Source organism: Acomys minous (genome assembly GCF_964271855.1).
Source record: "Acomys minous genome assembly, chromosome: 3".
Lineage (NCBI taxonomy): Eukaryota > Metazoa > Chordata > Mammalia > Rodentia > Muridae > Acomys > Acomys minous.
In genome coordinates this window covers 78,899,262-78,923,926 of record NC_140485.1, presented here as the reverse complement: position 1 = coordinate 78,923,926, position 24,665 = coordinate 78,899,262, and the positions used below count along the sequence as shown (strand labels likewise).

Genomic DNA, 24,665 nt, shown 5'->3' with positions numbered 1-24,665 from the left:
TGAACTCACAGTGATATGCCTGCCAAGTGCTGGGGATTAAAGGTGTGCACCACTCGGATCAGCTGCTCTTTTCTTTCTGCAGTAGGGAGTGGGGGTGGGGGTGGGGGTGGGGGTGTGTTCTAGACAGGGTTTCTCTGTGTAGCGTTGGGTGTTCTGGACTTTTCTTTCTTTTCTTTTTTTTTTTTGGTTTTTCAAGACAGGGTTTCTCTGTGTAGCCTTGACTGTCCTGGCCTCGATTTGTAAACCAGGCTGGTTTTTTTGGTTTTTCAAGATAGGGTCTCTCTGTGTAGTCCTGACTGTCCTGGGCCTCACTTTGTAGACCAGGCTGGCCTTGAACTCAGAGCTCCACCTGCCTCTGCCTCCCATGGGCTAAGAATAACAGCAAGCGCCACCACCGCCTGGCTGTTTTTGGTTTTCTATCTCTCTTCTACTATGAAACCTCATTGAGGGCAGTGTGTCCCTATCTGGTCCCATTGGCCAATGCATCCCCCACACCCAGAATAAAATGTGTATCCTGGAAAGCCTTGAAATTGGTGGATGAAAACATTAGCAAGTGGCTGAGGCAGCTATGGAAGGCAGGTGGAAGGAAGTCTCCAGGGCTCTCCAATGCAGATCTTCTCCCTCATGTGCTCATAAACCCACAGAGTAAGAGGGGAGACAGGAATTTATTTCTCCAGTCTCCAAACCAACAAACTTTAAGGAAATAAACTATTAGAATAATGGGTAGAGTCCTGTGGATATTCCTACTATCAATTAAGTCAAAAGAAAGGAAGATGAGAACACAAAGGAAACAGGCCTTTAATACAACTTGCTGTGTGGCTAAAGCCACACAAAGAAATGTCTTTTGAAGCAACAAAAGGGTTAAAACAAAGTGTGTTTACACTTGTTGCTCATGGTGCCAGTCCAGCTGAGCAGCAAGAGGTCACACAGAAAAGCAGTCTTTGAGCCTAGAGCCTTCTTCAGTTCTGTATCTCCACATGGGTAGGCGGTAGCTCTGTAATGCCGGTAGGCCCTCAGATGAGGATGTCCACACTCAATACAGTAGAGAAGACTCCTGAGGAGGAATGAGAATATTTCCCTAAAGGAGCTGAGGCTAGGAACAGTATTTCCTTGAAAGTCTCACTTGAAAATGTTCTGAGGTGAAGTCAACTGGGCTGCTCCAACTCTTGTTTGACCATGGACCACCCACTGCAGGGAGCAAGGTTCCTGGCTGTGCCTGGATCGGCGAGGCAGGGGCAGCCGGGACAGCCCAGACTCATGGGCCCGCTCTTCTAATGTTGGGTCCACTTGATGCTCTTGAGGTCAATGCCATCCTGTACCATCTCCCAGAGAGGACTGCCAAGGAGAAGAGGTAGTCAGTGAGTGAGCGAGCGGTAGACAGGAAGCAGCAGCCATCACTGCCTCTCAGGCCCCAAATGATTTGTCGCTGCCTGTCCTTGTTGCTCCTGTACCTTCTCCCGTGGTGAACCCCAATACAAGAGACGACAAACCTTTCCCAGCTTCTGTAAGTCCTTGTCAGTCCCAGCCTCTTCCTAATGTCCCCTCGTAGAAAGCAGGTCTTTTTGTTTTTGTTTTGTTTTTTGTTTGTTTGTTTTTTTAAATGATTTTTTGAGACAGGGTTTCTCTGTGTAGCCTTGGATAGCCTGGACTCACTTTCTAGATGAGGCGGGCCTCGAACTCACAGAGATCTAACTGCCTCTGCTTCCCTAAGTGCTGGGATAAGGGACCTGTGTCATTGAATCCAGTATCACCTCTTCCTAACTTCTAAAATCAGCAACAGCATCTGTGACTTTAACCGGAAAGGATGTCTTGGATCTCAGGCCTGAACACTTGTTTTATACGAGGAATGTTACTGAGAAGATTTTGGGCAATGGCCTTAGGCCAGATTTGCTCTCAGGGTGGTGGGAGTGACGGCTGTGAGAATTTTTGTCTTTTGCCACTGAAGGTGAATCCCAGAGCCTCACGCACAGGAGCTGTCTCCTGTGCTGAGCTGCAGCCATACACCCAGCTACTGAAATTTCTACCTTCCATTTCCCCAGTGAATTTTCTGTAATGTTATTGAATCCAATCCTTTGATCTTGTTTCTGAGAAAAGGTGTCACTGACAGTCTTCCTGGGCAGCTTGAGAGCTGCAATGCCAGGCATGTGGGTGACTCCTGGTTTTGGCTTTGTGCTTTCTAGGCAGGCACCACCAAGCTTTTAACGTCAGCCTTCTCTTGGTTTTTGCAGGGCTGGGGATCAAACCCAGGGCCTTGGGCTGGGTGTGGTGGCACATGGGCGTGGTGGCACACACCTTTAATCCCAGCACTCGGGAGGCAGAGGCAGGCAGATAGCCGTGAGTTCAAGGCCAGCCTGGTCTACAAAGTGAGTCCAGGACAGCCAGGACTACACAGAGAAACCCTGTCTCAAAAAACAAAACAAACAAACAAAAAAACCCAGGGTCAGCCGGGCGTGGTAGAGCACGCCTTTAATCCCAGCACTCGGGAGGCAGAGGCAGGCGGATCGCTGTGAGTTCGAGGCCAGCCTGGTCTACAAAGGGAGTCCAGGACAGCCAAGGCTACACAGAGAAACTCTGTCTCGAAAAACAAAACAAAACAAAACAAACAAACAAAAAACCCCAGGGTCTTTACTGATGCTAGCTAGACAAGCAACCTGTATGCTAGATACAAAAACCTCATTTTAAACCACACTCTGAAAAACAAGAAGCGTCGTGGAACCTTTAAGTCCTATAATCCCTTTAATCTTGGGGTTCTGGCAGTAGGAATACACAGCCTATCGACAAGGAAGGAGTCAGTAGAGTTCCTTCTAAAGAGTCTGCATGCAGCAGCGCGCACCTCATTTCTCGAAGACGTTTCACGTGGTGAATGCACTTCTCCACAGTGTAGTCCACTTCCTCTTCTGTCGTGAAGCGGCCAATGCCAAACCTGAGAGAACACAGAGGACCTCTACATCAGGCAGCTGTTTGGGTTTTTGTTGTTTGGATTTGGTTTTGTGAGACAGGGTTTCTCTGTGTAGCCCTGACTGTCCTGGACTCACTTTGTAGACCAGGTTAGCCTTGAACTCATAATGATCCACTTGCCTCTGCCTCCCAATGCTGGAGTTACAGGTATATGCCACTGAGCCCTGCTTGGTTTTGTTTTGCTGACCAATATTCACCGAGGACCTACTTAATCAATAGAGAGAGGGCTGGGGATGTAGCTCAGTTGGTAGAGCTCTTGCTTAGCACACATCAAGTCCTGGGTTCAGCGGCTCATGGCATAAACTGGGCATGGTGGTGCGTTTCTGTGATTCGGCACTCTGGAGGTAGAGGCAGGACACGCAAGGACATTCTTGGGCTATAGGGAGGTGGAAGCCAACTGGGCTACACAAAAGCCCCTTTCTAGATAAACACTCCTAAGAATACAGTTTGTGGGTCAAAATCAACTGAGACGTCTCCTACACCTACTCCAGACCCACTGGGCAAAGGATCTGAGTATGCGACGCAGACACTTTCATCTTCACCAAGATTGGAGAAGTGGGCATGGGCATAGCTCAGCAGGGAGAGTGCTTGCCTACCATGCGTGACTCCCAGGCATAGGGAGCACATGCCTGTATCTGAGCACTCTAGAGCTGGAGATATAAGGACAGAGTTCAAGGCCAGTCCGGGTTCCTGACAAGACCTTATTTTACTTAATGAACCAGGTATACAGCTGGGCAGTGACGCACTCCTGTAATCCCAGCACTTGGGAGGCAGAGACAGGCGGATCTCTGTGAGTTCTAGGCCAGCCTGGTCTGTAAAGTGAGTCTAGGACAGCCAGGGACACACAGAGAAACTCTGCCTCAAAAAATCAAAACCAAACCAACCAAACCAAATAAAACAACCCCCCCCAATCCCCCCCAAAACCAACAACAACAACAACAAAAAACCAGGAATGCACACCCACTTGAATGTGGGTGTGTGCATGTGCACTTGATAGACAGACAGATAGAAACACACACACACACATACTCACACACACACTCACATGTTCTCTCTCACACACACACTCACATACACTTACATGTTCTCCCTTCCTCCCCCCTCACTCACTCTCTGTCTCTCTGCAGCTGAATACTGACCTGATGGAGGAGTGTGCTAAATCCTCATCAGTGCCAATTGCTCTGAGGACATAAGAGGGCTCCAGTGATGCAGAAGTGCAGGCACTAAGGATGGAGAAATAAGCCTTTTAGTCCACAGGACACACAGGCTCATCCCTCCCAGGGTCCTAGAATCAAACCACAGGGACAAAAAGGACATAGCCTGGAAATGTCCTGGGACCTGATGATACCACGTACATCCTGGGACACAAATCCAGCCTTTCTGGTTCCTACAGTAGATAACTTCCTTGAGCAAGGGCACTGTCAAGGAGTGAAAGAGCATGACAGCCCGCGCGCTGGCTGACAAAGGAGCGAGAGAACCTCAGTATCCAGGGCAGGAAACACAACATGTAGCCCTGGAGGACAGATGGAGGATGGAGGACAGAGGATGGAGGACGGAGAGAGGATGGATGGAGGATGGAGGACAGAGGACAGAGGATGGATGGAGGACAGAGGATGGATGGAGGACAGAGGATGGATGGAGGACAGAGGATGGATGGAGGATGGAGGGCAGAGGACAGATGGAGGATGGAGGATGGAGGATGGACAGATAAACTCTGGTGGCTTACAGCTGAACTGTTACAGCCGAACTGTTAGTTCAACCCGCAAAAGACACACACATCTTCCGCCGGGCCACAACTTTAATCCCAGCACTCAGGTGGCAGAGGCAGGCAGATTTCTCTGAGTTTGAGGCCAGCCTGGTCTACAAAGTGAGTCCAGGACAGAAACCTTGTCTCAAAAAACCAAAAACCCACAAAAGAGCCCTTGTATCCATACTAGGAAACCCAGTGGCAGGCAGGGTACTTAACCGGCAAGCTAACTGGTGCGACCACAGTGCCTGTCCACCTGGTGCAACTCACCTCCCTGAGGACAAGGCAACATCCTTGAGTGCCATCAGCAAGCTCTCCCCTTCCACATATGCAAAAGAGAGGTTGACACAGCCTGAAGAAGAGAAAGCACAATGCTAGCGCTCTGGGTCTCGGCGTCTGCCAGAAAGGAGCCTGAAATGTGGAGTCAGAGCTCAGGAGCACACAGCGCCTGGAGTGGAGGAGGCGTGCGCAGCCAAAAAAAAAACCCTTTAGCTACAAAATATTTTTCAAAAACAAAAACAGAACGGTGGGGGTGTGAAGGGCGCCATGAAGGCTCAGCAGGTCAGGTTGCTGCACACTCCTGCTGACCTGAATCTTATCTCTGAAACTCACACAAGGGCTGAAGGAGAAAACTGACTACACAAAGTTGTCCTTCAACCTCCACACGGGCACCACAGAAGGCATCCTCCAGCCCCACACAATAAAATTTAAAGAGAAAAACAGAGCGGGGCGAGGTACCACATGACTTTAATCCCAGCACTCAGGAGGCAGAGGCAGGCAGATCTCTGAGTTTGAGGGCAGCTTGGTCTACAAAGTAAGTTCCAGGACACCCAGGGCCGCAAAGAGAAACCATTTCTCAAAGAGCCAAAAAACCAAAAACAACCCCCTCCAAAAACCAAGCCCCCCCCCCCAAAAAAAAAAACCCAAAAGGAAAAACAGATGCAGACTGAAAGTGCACATGCATACCAGGGTAGTGCTGCTTAGGGTCCCCGTTCATCACCACGTCTGGAAGGCTCTTCATTATCTTCTCAATCAGCCGCTCCGCTAACCTGGAGATCCGCTTATGGTCGTACTAAGGAGCAGGGAGGGAGCGCTAAGTACAGTGACAGCACATTCCAGAAGCCCTTCTCCTCACCCAGGCCTGACACGTACCACACGGGCCCTTCTTGTCTTTGCTATGTGTGGAGACCTCTGGATCTCTAGCATTGGGTATACTATCTGGTATACAAAAAGTGCTCAGAGCTGGGCTTGGTGGCACACGCCTTTAGTCCCAGCACTTGGGAGGCGGAGGCGGGTGGGTCTCCACAGGGAAACCCTGTCTCAAAAAAAAATAAAAGGTGCTCAGTAGCTGAACACAGGGTTCCAGCTACGCAGAGAAACACACACAGGTAACTACAAGCAGGGCACCTGTGGGGTCGGGTTGTATCCCCTCCCTAAGAACAAGGAGCTGCAGGACCTTTACAGAGCAGGCTGTTATAATTTTGTGCGGGACTGAACCCAAGCCTTGTGCATGCTATGCAAGCACTCTACTACTGACCCAGCACTTCATTTTCTGTTTTGATCCAGGGTCCTGCTATGTAGCCAGGCTGGCTTTGAATTGAAAATTCTCCTGCCTTAGCCTCCCAAGCAACTACGATTACAAACATAAGATGTCACATCTGACTCAAAGACAGGATTTTCTTTTTTTTTTCCGAGACAGGGTTTCTCTGTGTAGCCTTGGCCATCCTGGGCTCACTTTGTAGACCAGGCTGGCCTCGAACTCACAGCGATCCGCCTGCCTCTGCCTCCCGGAGTGCTGGGATTAAAGGCGTGCGCCACCACGGCCGGCTAAAGACAGGATGTTCTTACACTTCCTCTTCCAGCAGAGGTCAGATGGCTGGGAGGGATAGGATGCCGAGGGAGAACTGCCAGTACCTACCTCCATCTCTTGTTGGGCCAACTCACATGCAGCTCCCAGCCCCACCACCAAGGGCGTAGGCACTGTCCCAGACCGCATGCCCCGCTCCTGCCCGCCTCCACTCTGTAGGGCCTCCACTCGTACCCGGGGCCTACGGCGGATATAGATAGCACCAACCCCTTGGGGAAAAAGGTTGTTATTAAAAAAAGAGAAACACAAATGAAACAAAATATTACCTTCTAAAGAAATTAAAATATTCCTGTTTCAAAAAAAAAAAAAAAACAAAACAAAACAAAAAAGAAATTAAAATATTATTTCCTGTTTTATAGTTAATTTTTTCTAGATTAAAAAAAATGGATTACTAGCCAGGCATGGTGGCGCAGGCCTTTAATCCCAGCACTCGGGAGGCAGAGGCAGGTGGATCTCTGTGAGTTCAGGGCCAGCCCGGTCTACAAGGCGAGTCTAGGACAGCTAAGGCTACAAACAGAAACTCTGTCTCAAAAAACAAAATAAAAAAGTGTAACTGTTCTCCCCCGCCCCCACCCCAGCGTTTCTCTGTGTATCCTTGGCTGTCCTGGACTTACTTTTTAGACCATGCTGGCAGTGTAACTGTTCTTACAAATAGAACTATTAAAACAACAACAACAACAAAAAACCCAGTAGCACACGCCTTTAATCCCAGCACTCGGGAGACAGAGGCAGGCAGACCTCTGTGAGTTCAAGGCCAGCCTGGTCTACAAAGCGAGTCCATGACAGCCAGGGCTACACAGAGAAACCATCACACTGGGCTATGGGACAGCAGACATGTCTATGGCCCTACCACTCAGGAGACTAGGGAAGGAGGACCATGTCTCAAGACTCTGACGCGGGTACTCAGGGAAAATCAGAAATCTTAATCAAGTCACACTTTAGAGTACAAGTTGGAATCTGTAAGAACAGCACACAAGACTGTTAATTATGACCTGTGGGAAACCTTAGCAGCCAGCACGGTGGGCAGACAGAGATGTCAGCCCTGTCTAATGACATCTGTCCTGTCCTTTGCTTCTGCTCATGGCTTATGCCTAGTGAAACCTGAATTAACAGAACCCTGCTTAAGGCCACTGTGAAGGGATTAAGGGGGGAATGCCAGCTCTGTACACAGCAGCTGCAGGGAACTACAGGAAGCGAGTGCTTTTGGCTATTGGTGAACGACACTTCCATATTCCGGGCCACCCTGAATGAACAGCCTTCCCAGAGAGCAGACACAGTCTCAGGTGATGGTGATGAGCATCTGTGAAAGTGTTTGCTGAGAAGTTCAAAGAGGAGGCAGGCACTGGTACCTTTAGGGCCGTAGATTTTGTGGCCGCTGATGCTCATGAGATCAATTTTCATGTCGTTGACGTCGAGAGGGATTTTGCCCACAGCTTGGGCTGCATCCGTATGGAAGTATACCTTTTTGGAACTGCAGATCTGCCCTGAGCGAGGACCAGGAGGAAGACCCTTAGCACAGGGACAGTCACCTGGCATGCCGACGAGCTAGGCGACTACTAGCACGTATGTAAGTCCTCCCCTCCCCCCCCCCCCTGCCCCAGCTCCCCGCCAATTCCCAGCTTCTCTGCTATTACTTTAAGATGAAGGGCAAAACACCAAAGCACAAATACGCAGGACATGTTGATGCCCAAGGTTCGTTGTACCAACTCACTAACTCTGGACTTTGGGAACGTAATACTACCCTTTAAATTCTTTTTGCTTATTGTCTTGTTGTCATTTGGGGTAAAACTGAAATTAAAAACAACAAGAACAATAACAAAAACCATAAATGGCACTCAACCCTAAATTCAATCAAATAGTAGCCGCCTAGAATGCAGGTCAGCAAGGCCCATAGCTCTTTCCCTTGGTGCACTTGGCTGCCATGTTAGAATTCTGTCTGTCGCCGGCCCCTCACATGGACCCGGGGTGGGAAGGATCAGAGTTAATCTGCTATACTCACCTATTTCTGCAATCGGCTGCTTTACTCCAATCTCATTGTTCACTGTCATAACCGAGACCAGGCTGGTGTCTGGTTGGATGGCAGCCTCCAGTTCCTAAGAGTGTAGGAGTTAGGGGTCCATGTGATGCCAAGAGAGAACTATATAAATAAGAAAGCAGACAACCCTACATCTAGAAAAGGGGCCTTTCACTATAACCCCGTCCGAACACTTAACTATTAAACAATAGGGGGTTAGAGTGGAGCTCAGTGCTTACCTAGCATGTGTGAGGCATTGAGCTCAGTCGCTCCTGTTCCCAGTTAAAAACACAAACTGGCAACACAAGGGGCTGCAGACATGGCTCAGCAGTTATGACTGCTGCTGCTCTTCCGGGGGACGCATGTTCAGCTGCCAGCACTCCACAGAGGCTCACAGTGTCTGAAACTCCAGTTTCAGGGGATTGAACTCTTTCTTCTGGCCTGCACAGGCACCAGGCAGACACACAGTGCAGGGACATGCATGCAGGCCAAACACCCAGACGAAAAAAATAAAAGATACAAAAAAGGCCAGGCATGGTAGCACATGTCCATAATCCCAGATACTAAGAGGTAGGGGCAGGAAGAACAGGAGTTCAATGCTGGCCTGGGCAACAGAGACCCTGTTAGACGCATAAAACTGCAAACTATGGGGGCTGGAGAGATGGTTCATCAGTTTGGAGCACTGGCTTTTCAACCAGAGGTCCTGAGTTCAATTCTCAGTAATCACATGGTAGTTCACAACCATCTATAATAGGATCTGATGCTTTCTTCTGTCATGCAGGCATATATGGATATAGAGTACTCATTTACATAAACAAACTTAAAAAAATATATATATATATAGGAGCTGGGTGTGGCGGCGCACGCCTTTAATCCCAGCATTCGGGAGGCAGAGGCAGGCCTGGACTACAAAGCAAGTCCAGGACAGTCAAGGCTACACAGAAAAACCTGTCTTGAAAAACTAAAACAAAATGAAACAAAACACACACACACACACACACACACACACACACACACACACACACACACATACACACACGGGCTGAAGAGATTGCCTAGTGGTTAACAGCAATTGTTGTTGTGTGGAGGGCCTGAGCTCAGTTCTCAACACTCACACTCATAACTACCTGTAACACCCAGGCACAGACAAAATAAATGTAAAAAAGAAAGGAAACGTAGTTGCGTAAGTATTGTAGCCCAAGACTATTAACCAGTACTTAATAGGTTGAAGCAGGAGGATCAGGAGTTCAAGGTCACTCATGGCTTCATAGCCAGCCGGAAAAAATCTGGAAAGCTTACTTGAGACCCTAACTAGACCAAATAGACAAATCCTTATTCCAAGCTACTACAAAGCCATGGCAATAAGAGCAGCGTAACCATGACATGGAAACATGTGCCTTTTCTTTTAGACAGGATCTCACTCTGGAGTCCAGGCTAGCCTCAAACTCTTGTTTGAGCCTCCAGAGTAGAGTGTTTAAAAGTGAATTCCCCAGCTGGGTGTGGTGGTGCATGCCTGTAATCCCAGCACTTGGAGAGGCAGGCGGATCTCTGTGAGTTCGAGGCCAGCCTGGTCTACAGAAGGAGTCCAGGACAACCCGGGCTACACCGGGAAACCCTGTCTTGAAAGACAAAAGACTGAATAACCCCATATCTAGCCTACACTGATGTTGTTTGTTCTTGCAGTTCTGAGAGCATGTGTAGCCTGAGCCTTGCGTATACTACTGTGCAAGAATTCTACCACTGAGCTACATCTCTAATCACCGGGCTTCCTTTTTTTTTTTAATTTTTTTTTTAAAATTTCCTATGTGCACGGTGTTTTTCCTGCATGTACATCTGGGTGAGGGTGCCAGATTTCCTGGCACTGGAGTTCCAGACAACTGTGAGCTGACATGTGAGCGCTGTAAACTGAACTGAGGCCGAGTTCTCTGGAAGAGCAGCTCATGCTTCTAACCACTGAGCCACGTGTCCAGCTCACCACAATCCCTCTATAGCGTGATAACAAACAACAACGTGGCTGGGTGTGGTGGTGTGCACCTGTAATCCCAGCACTCAGGAGGCAGAGGCAGGCAGATCGCTGTGAGTTCGAGGCCAGCCTGGCCTACAAAGCAAGTCTAGGACAGCCAAGGCTACACAGAGAAACCCTATCTTGAGAAACCAAAAAAAGAAACAGCAATGCAGGGAAGAGAGAGGCCAGAGCCCTTCTGTGATGTGTGTCCCTCACACCCTGCATGCATGTCCAGTAGCTCTCACACAAACCAGCATCACCAAAAAGCCGAGGCAAGTTTTCCATGAAGGAGGAGAATGGTGCACATACAGAACACAATATTCTCTGACAGGTGTAGTATTTCATGCTCCGCTCTCCCATTAGATCAACCTTTGGCCCCACACAAAGCTGGAGGGACAGCCGCGCAGGATGAAGCCAGGCTCCTCCTGTTTGCCCCTCCTGCCTAGAGTCACTCCTACCTTTAAGTCAATGATCCCAGTCTTCTGCACGGGGAGGTAAGTGACCCGAAAGCCCTCGGCTTCCAGCGAGCGGCAGGAGTCCAGCACGCATTTGTGTTCGGTCTGCGTGGTGACCAAGTGCTTTTTTCTTGACCTGTAGAACCTGGCCACTCCCTAAGGGTTGATGATAATAAAAGAAAAGGATAACATACTTGGAGATAGCAATGGCATGAATCCTACTTATGAACAGTCTTCCTGCGAGTGCATGCTAAGGACTGAACACGGAGCCTTGAGTATGCTAAAGATATGATACGTCACAGATAAAATCCCCACTCATGTGTAGGCTCAATTTTCTTAACCAATATATTTTATTATGAACTTATTAACTGAGCATATGTCCTTTATAACTCCACTAACCTAAATGATAGGAAAAGAGGATTAAGGAACACAATAACAAAAACGTAAGGATCTCAGTTCCGAGGAACGATTCTCCTGGAGTAATCAGCAGGATTTCTTCTGCTGGAACCTGAAGTAACCAGAACCCAGAACCTCAGCAGGAGCCTGGAGCCCTGAAGCCTTCCCTTGAGTGGTTCTCTCTAGGAGTGTCTTGAAGTGGAGCAATGAACAGTCAAAACTATCCCAAGTCTCCACAGGCCCCGCCTCCAGTTCTGGGCTCATTTATAAATCTCCTCCCAGAGTCTGGTCATGGATCTTTTCAGCTGCCAACAATCAAGCTCACTCCCGAGGTGGTTTGTCTTCTAGTGGATTAACCTTACCTGTTCTCACAAGACCGTTCCAACCCCATACTTAGGATCATAACAAAAACAGGTTTATCTCTCCTTCAACTCATGTATGTGATACTTTTTTTTTCTTTTCTTTTTGGTTTTGTGAGACAGGGTTTCTCTGTGTAGCCTTGGCTGTCCTAGACTCACTTTGTAGACCAGGCTGGCCTCAAACTCACAGAGATCCACCTGCCTCTGCCTCTCCAGTGCTAGGATTAAAGGCGTGTGCCACCATGACTGGATGTATGTGATACTTTTAAATCAAGAGAAATATAACGATAGGCTAAGAAAGATTGAAATAGCCAGCATTTCAAATGCTGTAATAAAATAATAAAATGATAATGTTTATGTTATTAAAAAGACAAGCAAACAAACAAAAACCATAGCCAAAGACAGCCTATATAGCTATGGCTTCTGCACTTGGGCATTTGCAAGAGGACACCTGCACATTGGGACCCTCCTGGTCTACATATTAAGTTGTAGGCCACTTAGAATTACTTAGTGAGACCTTATCTCCAGACAAACAAAGGAGCAAAAGGAATGAAGGGGAAAAGTAAGAAAGTAAGACATAGCTGAGTGCAATAGTCTGTAGACCTTCTCTTTGGAGACGAGGATAGAAGATCACTAACCTGAGGAATATAGTGAGATATTGTTTCAAAAAATAAAATACTATGTACCATCACACCCAGTGTTGCTTAACTATAATAGCTAAGAAATGGAGCTAGCCTAGATGTCCATCAACAGATGAATAGATAAAGGAAACGTGTTACATAAACAACAGCTTTAATTCAGACAAAAAGAAAAATTAAATAATGACATTCACAGAAAAATAAATGAAATCAGAAATCACTTTTGTTAAGCAAAATAAGCCAGATGCAGAAACAATAATGGGCTGGAGAGCTGGAATCCAGGCATAATGGTACACACTTTTAATCCCAGCACTCGGGAGGCAGAGGCAGGCGGATCGCTGTGAGTTCGAGGCCAGCCTGGTCTACAAAGCGAGTCCAAAACAGCTAAGGCTACACAGAGAAATCCTGTCTCAAAAAACCAATAAACAAACAAACAAACACAAACGGAGCATGGGCTGTTCTTCTAAAGGTCTTGAGTTCAATTTCAGCAACCACACAGTGGCTCACAACCATCTATAATGAGATCTGATACCCTCTTCTGGAGTGCAGTTGTATATGTAGGCAAACACTGTATACATAATAAATAAATAAATCTTTAAAAAAGAAAGCATACAGAGCAAGCCACGAGTAGGACACCAATAAGTAGCATCCCCTGCATGGCTTCTGCCTCAGTTCTGGTTCATCAAGGACCATATGCTAAGGCGGGCGTGGTGGCGCATGTCCTTAATCCCAGCACTCGGGAGGCAGAGGCAGGGGGATCGATGTGAGTTCAAGACCAGCCTGGTCTACAAAGTGAGTCCAGGACAGTCAAGGCTACACAGAGAAACCTTGTCTCGAAAAACAAAAACAAAAACAAAAAACAAAGATGTTAGTCCTTTAAAAAAAATGTACAACAGTAACTCTGTCTTAGGTTTCTGTCGCTGTGATCAAACTGTTCACGTCTAAGAGCCAGCTCCTTTCCTATACAGCTGCCACACTGAACTCAGAGCAATAGGATAAAAGACAAGGTGACTGCAGAATGCTTTGAAAAGCTTACAAGATGGCTCAGTAGGCAAAGACACTTGCCTGGTGCCTTGGGTTTAATAGTTAGAACCTAAGAAAAGGTGGAAGGAGATTTCAGACTCCACAGACTTGTCCACTGACTCCCACACACAATTTTTCTTTAACGCAGAGAAAGAAATATGGAGAAGTGGGTAGTTGGAAAAAAAAAATCTGAGTCCAAATGATATAGGAGCAGTAATGTCTAGACCCAGGAAGTATCTAGTTCCCTCGTGCTTAGCTCTGCCCTTTTTCCCAAACGCCCCTGAGATACAAAGGAAGTGCTCCAGAGCCGGGTGTGGTGGCGGCGCACGCCTTTAATCCCAGCACTCGGGAGGCGGAGGCAGGTGGATTGCTGTGAGTTTGAGGCCAGCCTGGTCTACAAAGCGAGTCCAGGACAGCCAAGGCTACACAGAGAGACCCTGTCTCGGGGAAAAAAAACCCAACAACAACAAAGGAAGTGCTCCAGTACACAACACCCCCCCCACCCCACCTCTGTCTCTTACCTTAATTGCTATGTTGTTGGATTCAGTAGCTCCACTAGTGAAAATGATCTCCCGAGGATCAGCTCCAATCAGGGATGCTACTTGCTGTAAGCCAAGGGACAAAGACACATAACATCAGTGCTCACGACAGCAACCAGGCTACAGTCACAGCTAGGACAGAGTTCTGTACCAAGAGCTGCGCCACTGCATTCTACCAACAACTGCCTACAAAGAAGCCCTGTGCCTACGAGGTCTGACTAGGGCTACAAAAGAAACCAATTGTACTGCTCAGATATTTTATCCTTTCTCCGTTCTAAGACAGGCCAATAAGAATGTCAATTGTGATCAAGGTGATGGTGGCATAACGTCATGAATCCCTGAACTCAGGAGGCAGAGGCAGGTGGATCGCTGTGAGTTCAAGGCCAGCTTGGTCTATAAAGTGAGTCCAGACAGCCAGGGCAACAAAGAGAAACCCTGTCTCAAAAAAGCAAAGTAAAGCCAGGCATTGTGGCACATGCCTTTAATCCCAGCACACACGAGGCAGTAGCATGCCGATTACTGTGAGTTTGAGGCCAGCCTGGTCTACAAAGTGAGTCCAGGACAGGCAAGGCTACATAAAGGAACCAACCCTGTCTCAAAAAAAAAAAAAAAAAAAAAAAAGCAAAATAAAAATAGTAATAGTAATAATAATAAATTGTCAAATGTAGTTCAGTTGGTAGTGTGCTTGACTAGTATTTATGGATGCCTGGGTTTGATTTCTAGCACTGCACACAGCAGGTATGGTGGTGCACACCTGAAATCAAAAGCACGGAGGAAGGGGGCTGAGGTAAGACCGCTGCCACCAGTGTGAGGCCACTCTGGGATACACAGTGAGTTCCGAACCATCTTGGATGAAAGTGCAAAGCTGCTGGGTACTGGCGGTGGCACCTTTAATGCCAGTACTTGGGAGACAAAGGCAGGAGGATCTCTGTGAGTTCGAGGCCAGCCTGGTTTACAAAGCAAGTCCAGGACAGCCAAGGCTACACAGAGAAACCCTGTTGAGCAAAACCTGACAACCCAGAGTTCCTTCTCAGAGAACGTACACGGACTGCTCCAAGTTGTCCTCTGACCTCCACACTGCATACTTGGGTACATACATGTACATGAATATACATGGCACACATGCACAAACAAACATGCAAATATATATATTTTTTGTTTTGTTTTTTTAAAGATTTATTTATTATATAACAGTATTCTGCCTGCATGTGTGCATGCGTACACACCAGAAGAGGGCACCAGATCTCATTACAGACGGTTGTGAGCCACCATGTGGTTGCTGGGAATTGAACTCTAGAAGAGCAGACAGTGCTCTAAACCTCTGGGCCATCTCTCCAGCCCTTATTTTGTTTTTGAGATAGGGTTTCTCTGTGCAGCCCTGGCTGGCCTGGACTTGCTTTGTAGACCAGGCTGGCCTCGAACTCAGAGACCCTCCTCCCTCTACCTCCCTAGTGCTGAGATTACAGGCGTGTGCCACCATGCCCCACAATACTTGTAATCTTTAAAAATTACTTTTGCTGGGTGTGGCGGCACACATCTTTAATCCCAGTGCTCTAGAGGCAGAGGCAGGAGGATCTCTGTGATTCCAGGCAGGCCTGGTCTACAGAGCAAGTTCCAGGACAGCCAGGGCTATTATACAAAGAAACCCTATCTTGAAAAACAAAACCAAGCCAGGGGTGGTGGGGGGCAAGGTGAGAAGGGTGGGGACACCCAACTGTACAAATGGCTCAGCGGTTAAGAGCATTTGCTGCTCTAGCAGGGTACTCAATTTCAATCCCTAGCAGGTAAACAGTAGCTCATAACCATCCTTAGTTTCCACTTCTAAGCTATCAGACAGCCTCTTCTGGCTTCTGCAGGCACTAGGCACATACATGGTATGTACGTATGTGTACACATGTGTACACATACACACATACAGAGGCAAAACATCCATTTTTACATTTATGTATGTTTGGGTGGAGGACATACATGCCATAGCGTGTGAATTTTGAGGATCAAACTTAAGTTGTTAGGTTAAGGTACCCATGGAAACATCCCACTGACCCAGGAGATGCAATTTTAAATTGTATTTACTGAACTCTTACTGTGTACTTACCAGCACAGTCTCACTTAATTTACCCAGTAATCTTTCACTTTCTGCTTGATAGCTAAGGAGTTTAAGGCTTAAAGAGATGCTTTGCCCAAAGTACTTTACATATGGGAACTAATTAGACAGCTGCAGTTAAACGCCCAGAGCTGCCCTTGCCATCTCTTCTACTGATGGCCCTGTCTAGGAAAGAAAGGCCTCCCACAGGCCACTGAGCCTGACCTCCAAACTTCTCAGAGTCCTTTGTGCTAACCTGGCGAGCATGTTCCACGGCTGCCTCACTCTCCCAGCCATACGCATGAGTCCGAGAGTGCGGGTTTCCGTAGTAGTTGACAAGGTATGGGAGCATGGCATCAAGCACCCTGGGATCCTGAACACAAGAGAAGGCATCAGTCTCTTCGAGACCACAATCAATTGAGAACCTGCTCCATCCACTGACAACTGCACACCTTGTTCAGTGTATTCCCAGTGCTTCAGATGCCGTTTGCTTTCTTCCACCTACTCAAATACTAATCAAATATCAACCTGAAATACCCCCACTTCAAAACCACCTTATATCACAACGTTCCACCATTCACTCAAGTAGTGTGTAAACACTGCCTTTCACCCTTCCTTATTTATTAAAAGATAAGGTCTTATGTAATTCCATCTGGCCTTTTTTTTTTTTTTAAGATTTATTTATTTACTATGTATACAGTATTCTGCCTGTATGTACACACACACACCAGAGGAGGACACCAGATCTCATGATGGATGGTTATGAGCCACCATGTGGTTGCTGGGAATTGAACTCAGGACCTTTGGAAGAACAACCTGTGCTCTTAACCTCTGCACCATCTCTCCAGTACCTCCATCTGGTCTTAAATGCATAACCCTGCTGGGTATTGTGGCACAAGCACTTTACAAAGTGAGTTCCAGCCAAAGCTACACAGAGAAACTTGTCTCAAAAGCAAAATAAAAAAAAAATGGGCCCTCAAACTTACTAGGAGATGAAGATCTTAAACTTTGGGCCCAATCCTTCTGGGTCTATTGCCCCAATACCTTAGAGCTACGCTTGCCTTTATGCAGTGGTAGAGATCCAACCAAAGGCTTTGTGAATGCTGGGAAAGGGCTCTACCATATATATTTACATCTGCCTGCCTTAAGGAAAAAAAAGCCAAAGTGCTGGGATTTGATGTAGGTAGGATGACATCCCTCTGATCACAAGGATGAAAAGTTGTATTAATAACGGAATTGGGGCATAGTTAGCAGTGTGATATATGCTTAGCACCAGAGTTCTAGGGTTTTATTTTGTTTTGATTTGTTTAAAAACAAACAAACAATCAAACAAAAACCAGGTCAGCCGAGTGTGGTGGCACACGCCTGTAATCCCAGCACTGAGGAGGCAGATGCAGGCAGATCAGATCACTGTGTGTGAGGCCAGCCTGGTCAACAAAAAAAGGAAACCCTGTCTCAAAAAAACAAAAATGAGAAACAAACAGACAAACAAACAGAATCTCAGAGTGAAGAGATACAGCTCAGTGTTAAGAGCAGTGGCTGCTCTTTTGGAGGACCCAGTTTCAATTTCTAGCACTCTCATGGCAACTCACAAAAAACTACATAACCCCAATTCCAGGGCATCCAACACCCTCTTCCGGCTTCCACAGGCACTGCATTATGTGGTGCACAAACAAACAGGAAAACACTTGTAAGATAAAAATAAAATAGATAAACAGGGTCTCATTGTATCCCTGGCTAGCTTCAAACTGACAAAGTAGCCAAGAATGCCCTTAAGATTCTGATCTTCTGCCAGGCACAGTGGTGCACGCCTTTAATCCCAGCACTCGGGAGGCAGAGGCAGGCGGATTGCTGTGAGTTCGAGGCCAGCCTGGTCTACGAAGTGAGTCCAGGACAGCCAAGACTACACAGAGAAGCCCTCTCAAAAAAACAAAAAAACAAAAAAACAAATCTGTTCGGCCTGCCTCCACCAAGTATTGGGATTACAGGAATTCAGTTTTACGTGGTGCTGGAGACTGAACTCAGGGCTTCCTGCATCCCAGGCAAGAACTACCAACTGAGTCACGTGAGACACATATCCAGCCCCAATAACTATTATTTTTGAATGTTTACCGACTGTTGGACTGCTATGTCCTTCAGCGCATTTAACACATGGCCACATTCATATGGTTACTACATGGTCGTCCTGCTAATCTCAGAGCCCATGTGTTTGTTTTCTTAAAAAAAAATTTTTTTTTAAACTTAGGTTTGAAAGTCCTTATGTAGCACAGGCTTCCCTTGAGCTCGCTCAAACTCCCCCGTGCCACACTGCCCAGCTCAAAGACCTGAGCATTTACTATTAACTATAGTACCTCTATTGGAAGTGATCTGACCAAAGGTCAACAGCTAAAGCAGTAATGCCTTTTTCTAGTGAACTAAAATCCAAGACTCCTAATGCCTGGCTCCTTTTTCTAGCACATATAATGGCTCCTGATAGTACAGAAATCTAGCCTTTGTCCTTCTAACCTTCCCTCCCTACAAAGAGCCTCAGGGAAAGCTCCCTGTTAGTCCTTACCAGAGGAGTCGTAGCCTGCACATCCATGTAGAGAGGTCGCAGCACCGCCTCTCCCTCTGAGGAAGCAGCTGACCGGGGAGCATGGTCTACAACTGACAAGAGTGACGTAGCAAAGTGAGAAACGATGCCACCGTGGGCGCAGGGCACACAAGAAAACAGATGGTCGAAGCCGAGGTGAATTAAAAAGGAGGGCTGAAATCGAATGCCAAAGGAAAAGAAAAAAAAAAACAACGCGCAAAGCCGGGCGTGGTGGCGCCCGCCTTTAATCCCAGCACTCAGGAGGCAGAGGCAGGCGGATCGCTGTGAGTTCGAGGTCAGCCTGGTCTACAAAGCGAGTCCAGGACAACCAAGGTTACACAGAGAGACCCTGTCTCAAAAAAAAAAAAAACACAAAAAAACCAAAAACAAACAAAAAAAAAAACGCGCAGTAAAAGTCTGTAAGTCAGAGACTTTCAGCGGTTCTCTGAAGGGACGCTGGAGGCAATAGGGAGGCAATGTTCAAGCAGAGTTGGGATAGGCTCTAGAGAGCAAAACAATTTAGAGGAAATGTGAAAAGCGCAAATTCCTTCAAAGGTTCGTGGCTGGACGAGCCTCGACTATCATCTTTAAGTCTTGTCCGGGAGATGTCTGAAAGGAGTGACCCCGGTTCAGGGGACGTGTGTGGCAGGATGATCGGGGCGTCCTATGAAAATGGGGAGCTAGGCTAGTGGGAGGTTTAGAGTCTGGGGCGACCGAACGCGGCGGGGAGGCTCGGCAATAACGCAGTGCGTAGCAGCAGCGACCGAAGGGGTTCGCACTACCGGGAAGGGTCAGAGCTAAGAGGAAAGGGAGCGTACCGCGCAGGCGCAGTCCCCGGGTGGGCGCCGAGGCCCTCGGACAGGCGACCGCGGTGGCCGCCGACGCCGCCCGCCTCCAGGCGGCTCGCAGCAGCATGTTCCGAGCAGGAGCAGAGCCCACCACCATCCCCGGCGCTCGCCAAGTCCTCAGCCCATGCTCCCGGAAGTAACTGCCCCGCGCTCCGGAAGCGATCCCGGCGGGCCGCGAGCGCCCTCCGCCTAAGCTTTTCGGTCCGAGACGTAGAGCTGAGCGACCGCGGCGGCGAACGAGGTGAGGTGGGGCCCGACGGTGCGGGGCGTCGCGCGCGCGCGGCGGGAGCTTTTGCCGCGAGCAGGGGTGGCGGAGGCGTGCCGCGGGGCTGGCTTCTGTCCTGGCCTCTGCGGAAGCCTTTTTCTGTGCGCCACTAGCCGGCGCCGCGCGGGGCTGGCGACCGGGCCCTCACTGTCGCCGCCCTCTCACACCAGATGCCGGTGGCCGTGGGTCCCTACGGGCAGTCCCAGCCCAGCTGCTTCGACCGCGTGAAGATGGGCTTTGTCATGGGTTGTGCTGTGGGCATGGCGGCCGGGGCGCTGTTCGGCACCTTTTCCTGTCTCAGGTGAGCCGCGCGGGCGGGACTTCCTGGCTGCTTCTTACTTGGAGCCCACTTAGTTGAGGTTGGGGGGGGGGGGGCGCAGTGGTTAGGGATATGAGCTCTAGAGTCAAAATGGCTTTTCTGGCTCCTTTGTGGTTCAGTGACCTTAGGCAAGTTAGAGGCTGGGTTTCCTCGACTGTAGTGAGGACGGTACGCTTACCTCCGCTTTTGTAAAAACCAAACGTGTGTTTTACAGATAATCTGGCACGTGGTAATTGCTCAGCATGGCATTTTAATCTCCAGCTGTCTGGTTAAACAAGCTTTCCGAGCCTTTTTACTGTCTTGAGGATTGGATGTAGAGATAAAGCCGATAAACTTAGTTCTGTGGTCAAATGTTGTACATGTGAGATATACTGTGCTATTCTAAAGGTCATCACCATATTTTGACACTTAATTTATAAATTACTGATAATTCTGCACTAGTTAAGTGTCTTGCTAAAGCCTGGCGGTGACACACGCCCTGATTGTTAGAGGCCAGCCTGGTCTCTGTAGAGAAAGTTGCAGGACAGCCAAGAGTACAAAGAGAAATCCTGTCACGGGCGTGAGAGGGTGGGAGGTGAGAAAGTGTCTTGATAGTGTAGTTGCCACCTAGCGGTGGTAATGCACGCTGTATGTTTACAAACAAGATAACTGTATTTTTCGAGACGGGAGTTTTTCTGTTTAACAGCCTTGGCGGATCTAGAACTTACTTTTTAGACCTGGCTAGCCTTGAACTCGGAGATATCTGCCTGACCCTGCCTTCCAAATGCTAGGAACAAAGGCTTGAACTGACACAACCCTGTTGCAGACCTTTTTTTTTTTTCCTTTTTAATCTTTTTCTAGCTTTCATTTTTTTTTCTTCAAGACAGGGTTCTCTGTTTAGCCTTGGCTGTCCTGGACTCTTTGGAGATCAGGCTAACCTTGAACTCACAGAGATGTGCCTGCCTCTGCCTCCCCCAGTGCTGGGATCCTGGGCCTGCACCACCGGGCCCAGACAGCTTTATTTTTCTCTTATTCTTTTGGTTTTTCGAGACAGGGTCTCCTTGTGTTGCCTTGGCTGCCCTGGACTGCTTTGTTGACCAGGCTGGCCTAGAACTCAGAGACCCGCCTTTCTCTGCCTCCCGAATACTGGGATTACAGGCGTGGACTACCAACACCTGTCTCAGAGCTTGATTTTTAATCGAGATTAAACTCAAAAAGAAAGCATGTAATTATCTAGATGACAAATAACATCTTGGATAATATATGCCACAGAGGCACAGTCATGATCGCTTCTCCTCCCCATGTACTTTATACTGTATCTGCCTTCTATAAACTGAAGGGAATTTAATACAGCACTCAAAATGTACCTGGGAATGGGAGCATCTTTTTTTTTTTTTTTTAGTTTTATTTATTATGTATACAGATCTCGTTGTAGATGGTTGTGAGCCACCATGTGGTTGCTGGGAATTGAACTCATGGCCTTTGGAAGAGCAGTCAGTATTCTTAACCTCTGAGCCATCTCTCCAGCCCGGGAGCATCTTAAGAATGACAAATAAGATAAAGAGACTGTCAAGTTGTTAGTTCATCGCCTATTTCAACCCTAGTTACAAAGGGGAAATTAATTCAAATCTCTTTCCTGTATTTTTATTACCAAATGGTTCCTTCTTTCTTTCCTCCTTAGGATCGGAATGCGGGGTCGAGAGCTGATGGGCGGCATTGGGAAAACCATGATGCAGAGTGGCGGCACTTTTGGCACATTCATGGCCATTGGAATGGGCATACGATGCTAAGCATACGATTGCCTACTACATCTATCCTTCCCCATCCAATTTGACCCTTGTACAATAAAGTTTTTCTTCTCATTCTGTCTGTTTTTACTTAAAGGACCTAGCATTTAAAAGGGTAGGCTAAGGACTAAAGAGGTTTAGTCCTAAGACCCACATGACAACACGAAATTGTTAACTCCAATCCCCAAGAACTAAGGCAATGTTCTTTGCCTCTACAATCACCAGGCAGAAACATGAGAAGTCTTTGACTGTAGAACTCAGATCCCTAGTACATGCAAGCAAACCAAATACATCCCGGGCCAGGCTTGTTGGCATAAACTTTTAATCACAGCATTGCTGTATCATTAGACATGAGCTAATAAAAATGAGTTCTCGGGGTTGGGGATTTAGCTCAGTGGTAGAGCGGGCCCTGGGTTCGGTCCTCAGCTCTGGGGAAAAAAAAAATGAGTTCTCACAAATCCTGATTAAGTGTACAAAATAAAGTTAACTTAGTTGCTATTTGCTTCTTGGTAAAGTCAGAAGTAATCATTTTTTACAAGGTCACTGCCAAATGTCCTGTTCACAAGAGAATATTATCCTGAGGTTGTCTTCAGACTGACTGATGTTATTTCCTAAACTGTCTACATCTCAGATGACCTAAGCGGCCAACATTGGGCATTCTAATCATCTAGCCCACCCATAAAAGTAATGGGTTGCCGGGCGGTGGTGGCACACGCCTTTAATCCCAGCACTTTTGAGGCAGAGGTAGGTGGATCACTGAGTTCGAGGCCTGCCTGGTCTACAAAGCGAGTCAAGGGCAGCCAAGGCTACACAGAGAGACTGTCTTGAAAAACAAACAAACAAAAACCAACTGGGTTAACATGGCATCCCTTTGATTAGACAAGTATCATCTTGGTAGATTTTCTAATGTGCATCACCCTGTCCTTTGATAAGACCTTGACTAACTAAACATGACATTTCAGTATCTTTTGGGGAAGGGGAGAGAGGGACAAGAGTTTGTGTAGCCTTAGCTATCCTAGACTACCTTTGTAGACAAGGCTGACCTCAAACTCACAGCAATCTGTCTGCCTCCTGAGTGCTGGGATTAAAGGCGTGCGCCACCAGCCTGGCTGGTATCCTTTTCTAAACATGTTATTCATGGAAGACATTTCCCCACCAGGTCAACAGATTGAGGTCATACTTTTGATACCCTGTAACATAATGGAAGGTCCTAAAAACTGATTCTTACAGTTGACCCTACCTTAAAAGCACTGACATGTGACAATTAAAAAAAAAAAAAAAGGCAGAAACAGGAAGTTGAATGCTTGTGGCTCTTGTAGAGCCTGGATTGTTCCACTACTCACCCACTTTGTGGCTCAAAACCATCTATAACTGTACTTCCTGACCAAGTCCAAATCAGTAAGAATGCAAACAGTACACATGTGCAGGCAAATGGTCACAATTACTAAAATTACTTTTATAAAATGGAGCTTACGAATAGAGGAAGATAGTCTGAGTTTTAGGACAGCCTGATCTACAAAGAAAGCTTCAGGACAGTCTACAGGGAGACATAATCTCAACAAGACTGGAGTGCCTAAGGGCCGGGTGTAGTACTGCTGCTTTCAACCCACACAGGACAGCAGTTCTCATATACACGTGGAAGGCAGGAATAGCAAAGGGCTCAGTGTATGTGGACATTCTACACTCTCTCAGGAACCCAGAGGCTGAGGCAATTAACACCTGCAGTTTGAGGTTAACCAGAACTAGAATGCTGAGAAATTTGAAAACGAGAACAAAACCAAATGGAAAACACCACCATGACAGCCTATGCTTAAATGTTTAGCATCAAAACACTGGAAAAACGAAAGTTTTCTTGTGGCCTTTTTCAGAGAATTTTATTTGAGTGGTTCTTACAAAGATTGTTGCAATATGAAAGTCATTTGTTTGATAGAAATATCAAGCTGTCTTGTCAAACACACTGAAGTAACCCAAAAATATATTTCAGAGCTCACAGAGCTTAAAAAGAGCAAAGATTATATGCAACCAGACAAAACCTATTTCTGCATTTCCTATCTCTTGCCCCAAATACTTTGTTTGAACTCTTACATCAACCATCTTTAGGAAATGCAGGGATCATTTTGTTTGGAATCTCAAGACACACTAAAACACACAGTATTTACAAAGAAACCTTTACAGATAACATTAATTGAAGTTACCATCAAGAAATAGAATTTGAAATCCCCTTCTTGCCAAATGATCAAGGTAAGATGCCAAACAGCCCTTTAGCTGCCTAGACTTTTCAAACACTAAAAGGGTATTCCAGAAACCTTTGCTGAGCCATGAGCCAAATACATGAATGTGAAATATAACTGCTTTGTAAAAAGTTAGGCTTCTGAAACATTAAAACATGACCTGTCTGCCTTTATACAGAGAGCACATTTGTTCCCCTAGAGCTAGTCTATAGATCCTTAATGTAATTTTCTACATGGACATTTAAAATGGCAGAACAAGAGAACAGCTTTGTATGAAGTAGGATTTGCTAGTTAGGGAGAATGAGCACACTGCATTCCTGTTTACATTTTTATTTTTCAAGATAACAGGAGTTGTATACAAATGACAGTAGACCCTTGCCTCTTTATTTTTATCTAAATAAAAGATAACTCAAGATGAATTCTCAAGAAAAAAAAAAGCTATATACATAAAGGACTATATCTTCCTTCATCGTCTACTTGGGACCAGGAGTTGTGTTGCTGTCATAGAATCAGGAAAGAGGTTGTGATAAGTTGGAAGAGGTACATAGGCCGCTGTTATCATTTTACCTGTTGACAAAAA

The 24,665-nt window shown here is 46.9% G+C and overlaps 3 protein-coding genes across 4 annotated transcripts in view; 1 reads left to right on the top strand and 2 right to left on the bottom strand.

Annotated features, from left to right (window-relative positions):
- Nucleotides 1–774: 774 nt before the first annotated feature.
- NFS1 (NFS1 cysteine desulfurase) lies at nt 775–19,608 on the bottom strand. The gene is made up of 13 exons (XM_084775697.1): nt 19,475–19,608; nt 18,639–18,730; nt 16,341–16,457; nt 13,984–14,067; nt 11,050–11,202; nt 8,572–8,665; nt 7,922–8,056; nt 6,624–6,781; nt 5,672–5,777; nt 4,976–5,057; nt 4,098–4,181; nt 2,834–2,923; nt 775–1,335 (listed from the first exon to the last, which is right to left on the bottom strand). Exons 1-13 carry the CDS (start codon nt 19,599–19,601, stop codon nt 1,272–1,274), a joined length of 1,386 nt encoding a protein of 461 aa, XP_084631823.1. The 5' UTR covers nt 19,602–19,608; the 3' UTR covers nt 775–1,271.
- On the top strand, nt 19,603–21,929 carry ROMO1 (reactive oxygen species modulator 1). The gene is made up of 3 exons (XM_084775742.1): nt 19,603–19,745; nt 19,940–20,070; nt 21,749–21,929. Exons 2-3 carry the CDS (start codon nt 19,940–19,942, stop codon nt 21,855–21,857), a joined length of 240 nt encoding a protein of 79 aa, XP_084631868.1. The 5' UTR covers nt 19,603–19,745; the 3' UTR covers nt 21,858–21,929.
- A 1,772-nt stretch (nt 21,930–23,701) lies between these two features.
- The window catches only part of RBM39 (RNA binding motif protein 39), a 33,240-nt gene continuing 32,276 nt past the window's right edge, over nt 23,702–24,665 (bottom strand). For both annotated transcript variants that reach the window (XM_084775332.1, XM_084775333.1), the window contains exon 17: nt 23,702–24,652. In XM_084775332.1, the coding sequence (XP_084631458.1) occupies nt 24,552–24,652 (101 nt within the window). In that variant the 3' untranslated portion in view covers nt 23,702–24,551. The remainder of the gene's footprint in view (nt 24,653–24,665) is intronic.

Coding starts and splice junctions, on each gene's coding strand:
- ROMO1 (XM_084775742.1), top strand. CDS start 19,940: ATGCCGGTGGCCGTGGGTCCCTACGGGCAGTCCCAGCCCAGCTGCTTC. Junction 20,071..21,748: donor GGCACCTTTTCCTGTCTCAG/GTGAGCCGCGCG, acceptor TTTCCTCCTTAG/GATCGGAATGCGGGGTCGAG.
- NFS1 (XM_084775697.1), bottom strand. CDS start 19,601: ATGGTGGTGGGCTCTGCTCCTGCTCGGAACATGCTGCTGCGAGCCGCC. Junction 8,666..11,049: donor CTGGGATCATTGACTTAAAG/GTAGGAGTGACT, acceptor CTACACTCTTAG/GAACTGGAGGCTGCCATCCA. Junction 2,924..4,097: donor TTAGCACACTCCTCCATCAG/GTCAGTATTCAG, acceptor GTGTTCTCTCAG/GTTTGGCATTGGCCGCTTCA.